This window comes from Odontesthes bonariensis, chromosome 1 (genome assembly GCF_027942865.1).
Source record: "Odontesthes bonariensis isolate fOdoBon6 chromosome 1, fOdoBon6.hap1, whole genome shotgun sequence".
Lineage (NCBI taxonomy): Eukaryota > Metazoa > Chordata > Actinopteri > Atheriniformes > Atherinopsidae > Odontesthes > Odontesthes bonariensis.
In genome coordinates this window covers 43,155,258-43,167,646 of record NC_134506.1, presented here as the reverse complement: position 1 = coordinate 43,167,646, position 12,389 = coordinate 43,155,258, and the positions used below count along the sequence as shown (strand labels likewise).

At 40.0% G+C, this 12,389-nt stretch overlaps 1 protein-coding gene across 3 annotated transcripts; it reads right to left on the bottom strand.

The window, feature by feature from the left end:
* Positions 1–47: 47 nt before the first annotated feature.
* On the bottom strand, positions 48–12,373 carry LOC142382035 (CUB and zona pellucida-like domain-containing protein 1). Of its 3 annotated transcripts, none has more exons than XM_075467478.1 (9): positions 12,066–12,373; positions 10,300–10,447; positions 10,016–10,180; positions 6,375–6,522; positions 4,987–5,670; positions 3,076–3,470; positions 2,889–2,985; positions 904–1,078; positions 48–725 (listed from the first exon to the last, which is right to left on the bottom strand). In XM_075467478.1, exons 2-9 carry the CDS (start codon positions 10,302–10,304, stop codon positions 589–591), a joined length of 1,806 nt encoding a protein of 601 aa, XP_075323593.1. In that variant the 5' UTR covers positions 10,305–10,447; positions 12,066–12,373; the 3' UTR covers positions 48–588. The 3 variants fall into 3 exon arrangements, with proteins under 3 accessions (XP_075323593.1, XP_075323601.1, XP_075323609.1); XM_075467486.1 differs by having other exon boundaries at positions 10,016–10,150; XM_075467494.1 differs by lacking the exon at positions 4,987–5,670.
* Between the last annotated feature and the right edge of the window lie 16 nt (positions 12,374–12,389).

Below are 12,389 nucleotides of genomic sequence, written 5' to 3'. Positions count from 1 at the left end.
ATCTATAGTTGAGTTCTTGGGAAAGTACAGACTTGTTTGCAAAAAAAATAAATAAACCAGTTTATTGACTTTGTTTTTTTTTATCCACAAGTCAATTGAATTTGAACCACGATAAAAATGACTTTAAATAATGTTTGTTTGGAGCCCTTTTCATCGTTTAAGTATCAAAACTTGAACATTTTGCACAGCATTTAACCACGTTGGTGAGAAGATTCAAAGATTCAAAGTTTTTTATCAGTAGAAACACGTTTGCCTGTGCATAACATGAACATTTACACCAATAAAAATTTAATTTGCATGTCTCTTAGACCGTTAGTCACCAACATAAAAGTGAGACAACACGCTTTAATACACAAACGCTATGACAGGAAAATACTCAATTAGGTTATTCATTATTTTATCATTTACAAACAAACAATCAAACAAATTGCTACAACCATGACAGAAGCTTGGATTTAAAAAAAAATAAAACTTTAATAAAACTTAATCTCAATGATCACAAAGATTAAAATCAGTAAAAGCAGAAAATGTCGACCACAGCGAGAGCGAGGCTGTCAACTAAAAAAAAAAGAAGCAGTTTATCTGAATTTATTCCGTGTCAGAGGTTGGAAGGCGTTGGTATCCAGCTTTGGTCCTTCCGGATCGATAGATCACCGCTCCACATACCAGGAGGCAGCCGACAATAAAGATGAGGTTGGTGCCCAGATTCAGGCTCGGGCCAGAGGCTGAGATGGAGAAATAAAACACCAAAAAAACTTATTTATAAGGTTATATATGAATGAAGACTGATCAAAGTGTCCAGTTCTAAAAGAAAAAAACCCCATTAGCATCCATATATTCAACTAACTGCATTACATCGACCTTCACGTGCACATTATGACCTGACTCTACGTGCAAACTCACCTCTGCTGTCAGAGCTCTTAGCCAGGTGCAAAGGACCCTGGGAAATGGAGTGCCTGCTTGTCTGAGCTGCAGCTTCTCTTTTGCCGCGATGGTTTCCTGAGTCGAGGCATCCCTGAGAGCACCGGGTCCCAGTGACGCCGCTCTCACACAGCATGACGGAGCAGGTGACGTAGACCTGCAGGCAAACGGAGGCGGAGTCAGGCAGACGTGGAACTTTATTTTCTATTAGGCTGCAGACAAAATCATTCAGTTTCCACGGCTTATTTATAGCTGCTTTGACTTGATATTTTCTCTCCCCCACGACCTGCGTATGCCCCCCGAATCTCCAAAGATTTCTTGTTAAACTGCTGCTTTAGAGCATCAGATGCATTTAAAATGACCCACAACATCTGCATCTATAATCTGTTTCTAATACTCACTTTCAATGGAAACAATGAAACCTGGTTAAAGCCAGCGGGCCGAGGGGAGGGCATTTTTTTTAAATCGTTGCTCTTCTCTGATTGTAAATGTTCCAGAACAAAAGGGTTTTGCACAGTGGTGGGTTATCATGTATTTACACCGAGATGCTGTTCATGAAATTGAATTAGATTTATTTGTTGAAAAGGTTTGTGGTTTACTCATAGTTCACAGTCACAGTCATGTTTCTGCGACTGATTTTTGACTTTTCAGATCAAAGGCACGGAGGCTCAGACATTGGATTCAAAATCTGATTTTGACATAGGCTGTGTATGAAACCACATACTTTTCCTACTACTCATACTAACGTTTTGAGTTAGTATGTGAGTTTGAGTATGCGAGAAGTTCCCAGATGCATACTAGATTCTCCGAAATGTTGGGTATGCATCATGAGGTTACTACTCATACTCAAACTACCCAAGATGCAACGTTACGTGACGTCGCCGATCGTCATTTCCTGTCAAAAATGTCAGTTTCAAGCTAGCTACAACGAGGGTAGGTTCACTTCCTGTTTTCAAAACAAAAGGACCAATTGTATGGTAATGGCTTTCCCTATGATAAAAGGCAACGGGTATTTAATTTTGTGAAAATAACAGAAAGTGCGTTGCTCACTGCGGCTAGCTTTAGTAGCGCCGAATTCGTGGGAACAAAATTGTAAACAGCCGGTATTTTGTCCGGTTTTCAACACGTTGGGGATCTAAACGACTACTTTCTCGCCTGAAATGTTTCAAATGTTGCTAAAGTTTACAGAGTTTAGAGCTTAAGGGAAATCAGCTTCAGGCCGGCTGATTTCTGCTCGGGCAGGAGCGAAATGCATTGTGGGTAAACGCTCTGCATACTGTCTGATCGATGAGTATGCAGTATGGAAGTATGTAGTATGTGGTATGCGGTTTCGAACACAGCCCATGAGTGTGTGACCCTGTGCATGTTCAACAGCTGCCAACCTGGATGGGTTAAGAGCGGAGGAGCAATTTTGTGTATTTCTTGTATCTACATGACAATAAATCTGATCTTAAATCTTAATTAGACCATACTAAATACTTGAATTAGGTGATGATTATCAAGAGAGGTAAGTTTACCCTCGAAAAGTCTGGTTACATTTAAGGCAATTTCTTTGTTTTCTCCTTTACTTGCTCTTCTCTCGTCTAACTTATTGAGATTAAAATCAGATCAGATGTGCTTTGATCTATCAACACGCGTGAGAACATTCTGAGCAGCGAATAAGAATGTCAGGAATGATGCCGACAATCTGATTTACAGGAAGGTGATCTAAACAGGTACAACTGAGACTGTGACAATACAGATTCTAATGATCGCACGTTTGCCAAACATAACTTCATAAACAAGTTCCTGTGGTTGGTTGGCAGCAAACATTTTGCTGGATTTCCCACCATCGGGTCAGTGTGTTTAACACTGCCAGTGTTAACTTGTATTTTCCCTCTTTGTGTTTTACCCTTTTACCCTTTGACCCTGTATGCAGTTTGCAAGTATGTAGTATGCGGTTTCGAACATAGCCATAGTAACTTTACCTCCTCATGAGCTCCGATGAACTCAAAAGCCTCCATTCCAAACCTGAACTGAGACCTGGAGCTGGGGTAGATTTGCACAGTTTTGTCCCTCACACACCTGTACAATGATAGATATATGAAACAAATGCTTTAGAAACAGATCATTTCTCCATAGTAATCAGTTATAACACTCATTTTCACTAAGTACCCCTTGTCAATGATGGTGTAGCTGATGCGGGAGTTGGGGTTGTCGTAAGGAGTTGCTTTGCAGGACTCCACAAACAGCTCTGTGTTGGGGATGGACGAGCTTTCCTCGATCTGCATAAAGATCATCTGCTTCAGGTAAACCTCCACTGGGTAGTTGCTGTCATTCACTTGTTTTCTGAAAAGTTGAGTCTCGAAGAACTCAAACTGGAAGGTGAAAGCACCAAAGCCCCTCTCTCTGAAGGCGTAAGGGTTTTTGTGTGTGAATCCCAGCGACAGGTTGGCTCGCTTCAGATAGACGCAGGAAAAGGCGATCTCAACATTATGAACCCTGGAAATGATTTCATTTGGGTCGGCAGATGTGATCACGTTACTGAAGATGATGTTATCGTCGTCCTCCTGATAATGACATGAAATAGAATAATTAAATGAAGCCATTAAGAAAGGAGACAACAGTTGTAATTGGAGAAAAAAAAAGAAAATTAATGTAAATAAGATGTAAATGTCTTACAAACATGACACAAGGACCTTCTGCAACATTTTAAACGTACTGAATGAAATAAATGCTGATTTTTTAGACCTTTTAAACTATTTTTAACCATTTAAAATGGCTTTATTGCTTTTTATGTTGCTTTTTATGTTGCTGTACTTTATAGCCTGCCATATTACCATGTACCATACGAAATGAATAATTCAAAGGAGTTTGATAAAAGAAGAGAGACATTGATGAAATCTGGTTAATTTTACTTTGTGTGAATTTATAAAACTGTGACGTAGAGTTATTTGTACTGTTAGGTCTGCACATCTGCCAAATTTGTTGCAAAAGTAATGAAGCACAGCACATGCTATACCTGTTCTAATCTTAGAAGTACTAAGTAGTCTATTTAGTGGAGGGAATAGGTGAATGAGAGACTTTTCAAACCTTTAAACAATTGTGTTTTTACTTGCAAAATTACTTTGGTAGCATGTGACATTAAATGTTTTGAAACATTTGAAAATAATGCCTCTTTATAGATCACTCGTGGCAGCGTTAGAAAGAAAGGAGTAACAGCAACTATCATTAAACGGGTTCAATGTGCCACATTGTGTTTTACAGTAACTGAATGTCAGTGTTTATTGCGCCATAGTCTGGAAAACTGGGTTGTACTTTCTTAAATCTTACTTAAAAGACAGAAACTACTTCATATTTACAGGTAATCACTCATCTAAGTGGACAAAAAAGGCATGTGGAGTTCCTCAGGGTTCAATTCTGGGGCCTCTTTTATTCAACATCTATATGCTCCCACTGGCTCAGATTATTCAAATAAACAAAACACGATACCACAGATATGCAGACAACACACACGTCTACATCACCACATTACCAAGGGATTATAATCTCTTACAAACACTCATTAAGTGCCTCGAACAAATAAACAACCGGATGATCCAGAATTTTTTTAAGCAAAACAAATACCAAGCGCAGATCGTTGTCTTTTGAGCCGCAAAGAATGGTTAAAAATCTGAGCTCAGCTTCAGCCCGTAATGTTAAAAACCACAGACTCAACCAGAAATCTGGTATCAGTTATCAGTTTTATGGGCTCAGCAACCATATCAGGTCAGTTATGAAGTCAGTTAACTATTAACTGATTAAAGGACTAATGTGTCAGAGTGATTTAGCAAAGCTGCTCCATGCATTTATTTTCCGTAAACTTGATGACTGTAACAGTGTATTTCCTGGTCTGTCTAAAAGATTATCAGACGGCTGCAGCTGATTCAGCACGTTGAATCACCTTGTTGTTAAAATGTGCTATAGAAATACACTACATTTGCCCAGCTGTGGATCTGACTTTGATTTCGAGGGTCTGGTTGATAAACGCAGGAAGATTTACAGCATTTGCCGGAGTTGGTGACAAAAAAATAGGAAAGTAATCACCGTCGATACATCAAGGGGCATCGTATTGGTCAACTGAAAATGAGATGAGGAGAGACAGACAGTGAGAAATCGATGAAATGCCAATAATTGATTATAATAATATAGATGTTGTGAGCTGTGGTGGTTGTCGTGGGAACTATGGTGGTTGTCGGGGGAGCTGTGGTGGTTGTCGGGGGAACTGTGGTGGTTGTCGGGGGAACTGTGGTGGTTGTTGGGTGAACTGTGGTGGTTGTCGTAGGAACTGTGGTGGTTGTCGTAGGAACTGTGGTGGTTGTCGGGCGAGCTGTGGTGGTTGTCGTTGTATAAAACTGTGGTGGTTGTTGGGTGAACTGTGGTGGTTGTCGGGGGAGCTGTGGTGGTTGTCGTGGGAACTGTGGTGGTTGTCGGGGGAACTGTGGTGGTTGTCGGGGGAGCTGTGGTGGTTGTCGGGCGAGCTGGGGTGGTTGTTGTAGGAGTGGTGGTTGTTGTCGTAGGAACTGCGACGGTTGTCGGAGGAACTGTGCTGGTTGTCGGAGGAATTATTATAATCGCACGTTTCTTCCGTTCCACTGACAGGGGTTTCTTTTTTGTGTAGGATCGATCAGAGTAGGATAGAGTGATCTCTTTGTTGGGAAAGTCCTCCATCAGAAGCTCGATGGGATGATGTCCAGAGATGCTGCTGTTTCTATATTTGAAGGTGCAATCCTGACAAAAATTAAGTAGTATGATCAGACAGTGTAAGAAGCTCAGGTGGTGTACATTTAGTTAACCTTTGTTTTAATGCTCACTAAAACACACTTTGACTAAAACTCAGCACATCATTTCCTGCCTTGTACTTATAATTAAAAACTCTTGAGATGAAATAAAGTTTTAAAGGGAAATCAAACATTTTATACTTAAAGTTCAAATCTCTTTTTTGCGGTATTGTTGAGTCATTGTTGCTAAACTCATGGGGATCCTTTCGAAGTTAATTCAGATAAGTCAGCTATTATTAGCTATCAGTTATTATACTTTTTCAGTTATTAGATCCCTGCAGCCGTAGCACATATATTAACAAATCTATAAAGCTAAGTATTTAGTTCATATGTATATGTATGTGGTTTCTATGTTTATGACAGTGTTATCTCTTTTGTTTACATGAGAAGTTTAGTCTGGTTTGGTATGGCTGGGGCCAGATTTACCTCATTAGAAGCAGTCATACAATACGTGCCGCCCTAAATCTTTCTGTGTATGTTAGTGTTCACATTTCACCTGAATTGTCCCAGAGCGCAGAAGAATAACTCATTACCAAATGATGAGGAGGCAGAGCCTTCGTTTTCTAGCATCACATCTGTTTACAGATGTTTTACAGTCTCTGCTCCAGCCTCATTTGCTTCTCTATGTAACACCGTTTTTAGACAGTTTCTTACCTCATCCAAAGAGAAATCACTGTCGAGACCACACAGCGAACATCCCGTGTAATGGTTATATCTACTTCTTTCTACTCTGCATCTCACACGGTCGCCATCAGGGTCAAACTTTGGGATCCTGAATGTTCGAGGGCAGTTCCTCGTCACTCTGCAACATCAGATAAAACTCAGTCGGGCACGCGTCATGCCACATAACACAACAGTGGAAAAATGTTATCGGTTACTTTACAGAACACATCATGAGGACTGAGGATGAATAGGAGGAATGACCATAAAGAGATTCTAAAGCAGGGGTGGCCAACCAGTCAGAGACTAAGAGCCGCATCATACACATGGGCACACATGAACATCACCAGAGGTGGGTAGTAACGAGTTACATTTACTTGAGTATGTTTTTGAAAAAAATTGTACTTCTAGGAGCAGTTTTAAATCACTATACTTTTTACTTTTACTTGAGTAGATGTGTGCAGCAGAAACTGTCCTCTTACTCCGCTACATTAGGCTACAATGAGCTGGTTACTTTTCTTCTTACCTCTTTGGTATTCTACGCTAGCCTGGGAATTCCCATGCTGCTTTGCGCTCGATTTCATTCTCACTGCAAAGTCAGCCTGGAAACCACCGCCCTTATTTTTGCTAGAGTTTGGGAACCAATCACAGAACGGGGGGGGGGCCAGCAAGACGATGACGACGTCTATGCGCTACACCGAAGCTTGTAGAGCGTTAATCCAACATGACAGCGGACACAACGTTACCGTTCAATGCAGCCTTAGAAAGTGTTTCGGAGTAGATTCAACCTGGGGTCATTTGAACCGTGACATCCAGCCAAGTAGCCCACCCGAAGTTTTTCCGATATTGGCTGAACATCAGCTGAGTTACTGAGTTATCCCGAATAGCTTAGTACAAGCGCTAATGGACCCTGGCAGTATCTCCAAAATGACCACACTAAAATCACATGCCATGACACCAAACTTCTACAATAGTACAAATATGGTCTGTACTCACAAAACGATGCATTTGGAAGTTTGTACATAGTCCAGGAGTTTATTATTATCATCAACACAAGCCTGATAGCTTCTCTGCAGCTAAAGCTGCGTCGACGTCAGTTCTGGGAGCTTCAAAGTAAGATGAGGGTTGAGCTACTACTGTAGACAACAAAGCAAGGCTGCTCAATTTCTCCATTATTAAAATAAATTCACAACTCTACAACATAAAAATTCATGTAGAATATAGCATATAGGCCTACTTTGTTGTCAATTTAAGTAGCTTAGAGCGCAAGTTTACTTTTATTTTCCATTTTTTTTCTTCTTCCTCGTCGAATTTCTGTCGTCATCTGGTATAAGTGATACAATTGGCTATGAATCGCGCGCAAAGCAGCATGGGAAGAACCTGACGTCATTTGATAGACATTCGTAGCGCCCAATAAACGGCTCTAGGCATTCGTAAACCACGCCTCAAATACGAGGAAATGCACACCTAGTTCCCAGACCACCATCTCATCGAGATTGTGGAGGCGTCAACCAGGCTAATTCTACGCCTCATTATTTTTATCCCCCCGCGTACGCCTCATTTTCATGTTTTATTCTGACAGAGAGAGAGACTTCCGCCAAAGGCTCTACCACCTGACTGTGTTCCACCAATCAGACGCAGCCGTGCAGTCTGGTCACGTGACCGTACTCGATCTCAGCGGCGGGACGGGTTAGCTTTAGCATTAGCAGGCGTAGCAAACAAACAAAGAAACAGATGAAAAATGTCAGAACCAACGGTGGGAAATGAAGACGCAGACGAGGCCTCATACTGAAAGCATGTTTACCTTACAAAGAGTGAGAAACAGCAGCTACATTATGTGTCTTCTGTGGCAACCAAAACAAACGCACATTTCAGCAGAAACTCAACATCTAACTTGAGGAAACATGTAGCGCTAAGTTTCCTAAACTCGTTTTTTTCCCCCATGGATAGGTGAATGTTTGTTTTTTAGGTTCCATATGGGTTACATATGTTTTAAACATTTCCTAGTCTCTCTTATTTTTTATTGAAGAACTTGAATTTACCTGGATTATTTTAATTTAAGCTATTTTGTAATTAATTCATTCATTTTAATTTATTTTATCAATAGGATGAACTCTAATTTGCCTAAAGATGATTATTTAGTATTTCTGTCTGTCTGATTGAATGCTTGTGTTAATGAATAAATCAGACGTTAGATTAAGATTAAGATCAGATTTATTGTCATGCATACATGCATACATACACATGAAATTTGTCCTCCGCTTTTAACCCATCCAGGTTGGCACCTGTTTGACACACACATGCACATGCACAGGGTCACACACTCAGAGACAGAAACCAACTTGGTGGGCAGCCATGAAGCACCCGGGGAGCATGGGGGGTACGGTGCCTTGCTCAAGGGCACCTCAGCCGTGACAAGGAGGTGCACTGACACCCTTCCAGCTATCAGTTCCACCAGTCTTTTTTTTTTGAGTGGCGAGAGTGGGACCAACTCTAACCACTGAGCCAACAGTTACTCAGTACTTGAGTAGTTTTTTCACCAAGCACTTTTTTACTCTTACTCAAGTAATTATTTGGATGACTACTTTTCACTTTTACTTGAGTCCTATTATTCTAAAGTGACAGTAATTTTACTTGAGTACAATTTTTGGCTACTCTACCCACCTCTGAACATCACCCCATCCCTTCCTGTCTCTCACACACCTCTGCTCAGCCAATTTTTTGTCAATGTAAACAAAAAGAATAAATAACTTACATTATTACCGTTTTATTTATTATCCGAGTCTGAACAATGTTTTATTTTGAAAAGATTACCCAATTCTCTCCGTTCCATCCGCCTGTTCTTGACTCGCTCTCGTCTCGGTCACACGACGCATCGACACTGATATTAAACCCACAAACCAGGCAAAAATGAGTAAAAAACAGGCGTGTTTGGAAAGCTTCCCTGTGAGGACACAGAAGAAGAGGCTGCGACCACTAAGAAAAAGAAAGCTGCATTTTGAAGGCAAGCGTTACCATAGCGACCAGAGAGCGTTAGGAGGCAGAGAGGATGTTACGTCAGGAGGACGCTGCTAATAAAGTTACATACAAGTACACAGTGGATTCAAGTTTATTATTATATTTACTGAATAACACATGTCTGTGTTGGCCGTATCATTTTATTTTGTAGTATTTATCCGCCACACCTGAAGGGCCGGTCTGTGAAAATATTGTCTTGCATTAAACCGGTCCGTGGAGCAAAAAAAGGTTAAAGACCGCTGCCGTATTGAGCTCAAAACAAAGCGAACACGCACATTAAAAAAAACACAAACACACATTTTGATATGAACGTAAGAGCTGCATGAAACCAGACAAAGAGCCAACACGAGGTACAAGTTCAGACAAAAATACCAACGAACATAAAACAGAGAGCAACCAAGGAACCAAGAAATAATTATACTACCGGTATTAAAAAAAGACCAGAAATAAGAATCAAAACACACAAGAAAAACACGGATCATGACGGAACCATCCTAGAGTTTTTATGACAAGCATCGCCACACTCTGACGTCAAATTAAACTTTCCGCACCTTTGAAGCAACTTATGAACAAGTAAAAGGTTAAGAAACAAAAACCAGACCTTTTTTTTTCAGTACCTGATAACTGGCAGAATAGTAGTGATGGGTGGAAGGTTTGGTTCTCCAGTATCAGATCGGGTTCCCAGGTCCACCTGTGTTGACATTATCCATCCAAATGGTGGGAGTTTGGGGTTATTTATCCAGTATCCCATACTGTAGAAGTAATTGCGGTAATTAGGGAATCTGTGTGGAGAAATATTTAAATGATAAAGAAAAATTAGCAAAGCAGATACAGTATATATTTATAAAATGTATCATCAAATCATGATAGAATTTCCAACATTTTTGTATATTTGTCTTACTGCATCGTGATGGGGAGGTTGGTCTGCAGTTTTCTTCTTGGGCCACTATTCTACTGTGGCCCAGGGTCACTGAACCACAGTCAGAATATACGCAGCGATATGAATTCTCGTGGAAATCATATCCAGTTGGCCTGTATCGAAGTTCCAACTGGATAGAATTACAATAATGTGATTATATTTACTTTTGATCATTTAGTGGACGCTTTTATCCAAAGTGACCTACAAATGAGGAACAAAATTCAAGCTTCAGAAGAGTTAAAATCATCCGGGCATAAAATAACGAAGGGCATAAACTATTTAAATAAGCACAAATACAACAACCCCTGAATAAACCAAAGCACAGTTTATCTTAAATTAGCTGTAATTTGAAGGAGAATGCTGAAGATATTTTCTTTGACAGCCAAACTTAAAAAATTTACTGTATTACTGTAATAATATCATGTCTAAGCCTCCCTCGTCGACAGCAATAGGTATATATTAGGGCTGGGCGAGTTAACTCGTTATTATCGCGTTAACTTGTTGATTATTTAACGCCGATAAATATTTTATCGTGCATTAACGCAGGTTTTATTATTCATTTTATTATTGTAAAAGTCTGTTGCTCACATCACCGCTACAGGTGCTCCTCGGTCTCTGTGTGAAGCTCACGGAGCTAACCGGCGCTACTTCCTGTTTTACTTGTTTCAACATAAAAGCACGTATTTCAAAATAAATGTAAAAAAAAAAAAACTGCATTAACGCAGGTTTTATTATTGTAAAAGTCTGTTGAATACATCACATTCACACAGTTACAGCAAACACCACGAAGCATGGAGGAATAAAATAAAGATAAACTAGCAGGTAACATCACCGCTTCAGGTCAGGGAGCTAACCGGCGCTACTTCCTGTTTTACTTGTTTCAACATAAAAGCACGTATTTCAAAATACATTTTTTTTTAAAACTCCTGCATTTGCAGCCAAGTTGAATTGTCTTCTCAGCGTAGTAGTTCCAGTCTAAAATATCACTTAAAGGCAAAACACACAACTGATAGCAGCAAGTCATTCAAGGAAACAGACAGTGGAGCGAGGCTTCTACATAAAAACTACAGAAAGATGCTGATGTTAAAAGTGTGTTTGCACAACAAATGTTATGGCACTTTCATTCATATGGCAGCACATTTAAAATAAAGCTAAATGCTAAAGGCTATACGCTACTTTTGGATTCATTTTTGGATTTTGCGTACAAATGCGATTAATCGTGATTAATCAGGGAAATCATGTGATTAATTAGATTAAAAATTTTAATCGTTGCCCAGCCCTAAAGATAACATGACTCGGAGTATCGGGACATCCCTAATCAACTAAACTATATTCCAGGATTAAATCTTTACTTTTTACTTCTTTGCCTGTATTCAACAGCCGTACACGCATACATACCTTTTCACATACATGTAATTTCTGTTGAATCGCTATGAGAGGATTTAATTTACCCATATCAGGCCTGTGTAATTTGTACGATTTTAACCTTCAACAAGTACCCTAAAAAGGTTTAACTTGCTGCAAAGAAATTATTGGATAAAAAGAAATAGGCTCCAAAACTTGCATTTTTAGCTTGTGGGTTAATCATTGCTGTTAGCTGAATTATCAAAGACTCAATCAGGGAAATCCTGTGATTAATTAGATTAAAAATTTGAATCGTTGCCCAGCCCTAACATATATATTAACTGAATGCAATTATTGGTCTGTGTACTCTACATTCAGGTTATCCCAAAAGCTGTTGAACTCACCTCATAAGTCCCACTGATAGTCTTGCCTCTCGGGATGAACGTCAGCGATGCACCTAAGTGTCTGTAGGAGGGACGTGATTCAGATACAGCCGTGAGCATAGGCAGATGCAGCAGCAGCAGCGTGAGAGAAGCCATCCTGACGAATCTTCCATCCACAGCGAGATCGGTGCAGCTTAAATACTGTGCTACACGGAAGAAAATATTACTTTATCAGCCCGTTTACTGGATGCATCGCGGGTCAAGGAGAACCTGTTTACCAGCATCCTTTTTCACTGCCAAGCAAAATGTTCCACCTTTGATCTCAGGAATGCCGAACTCAGTTAC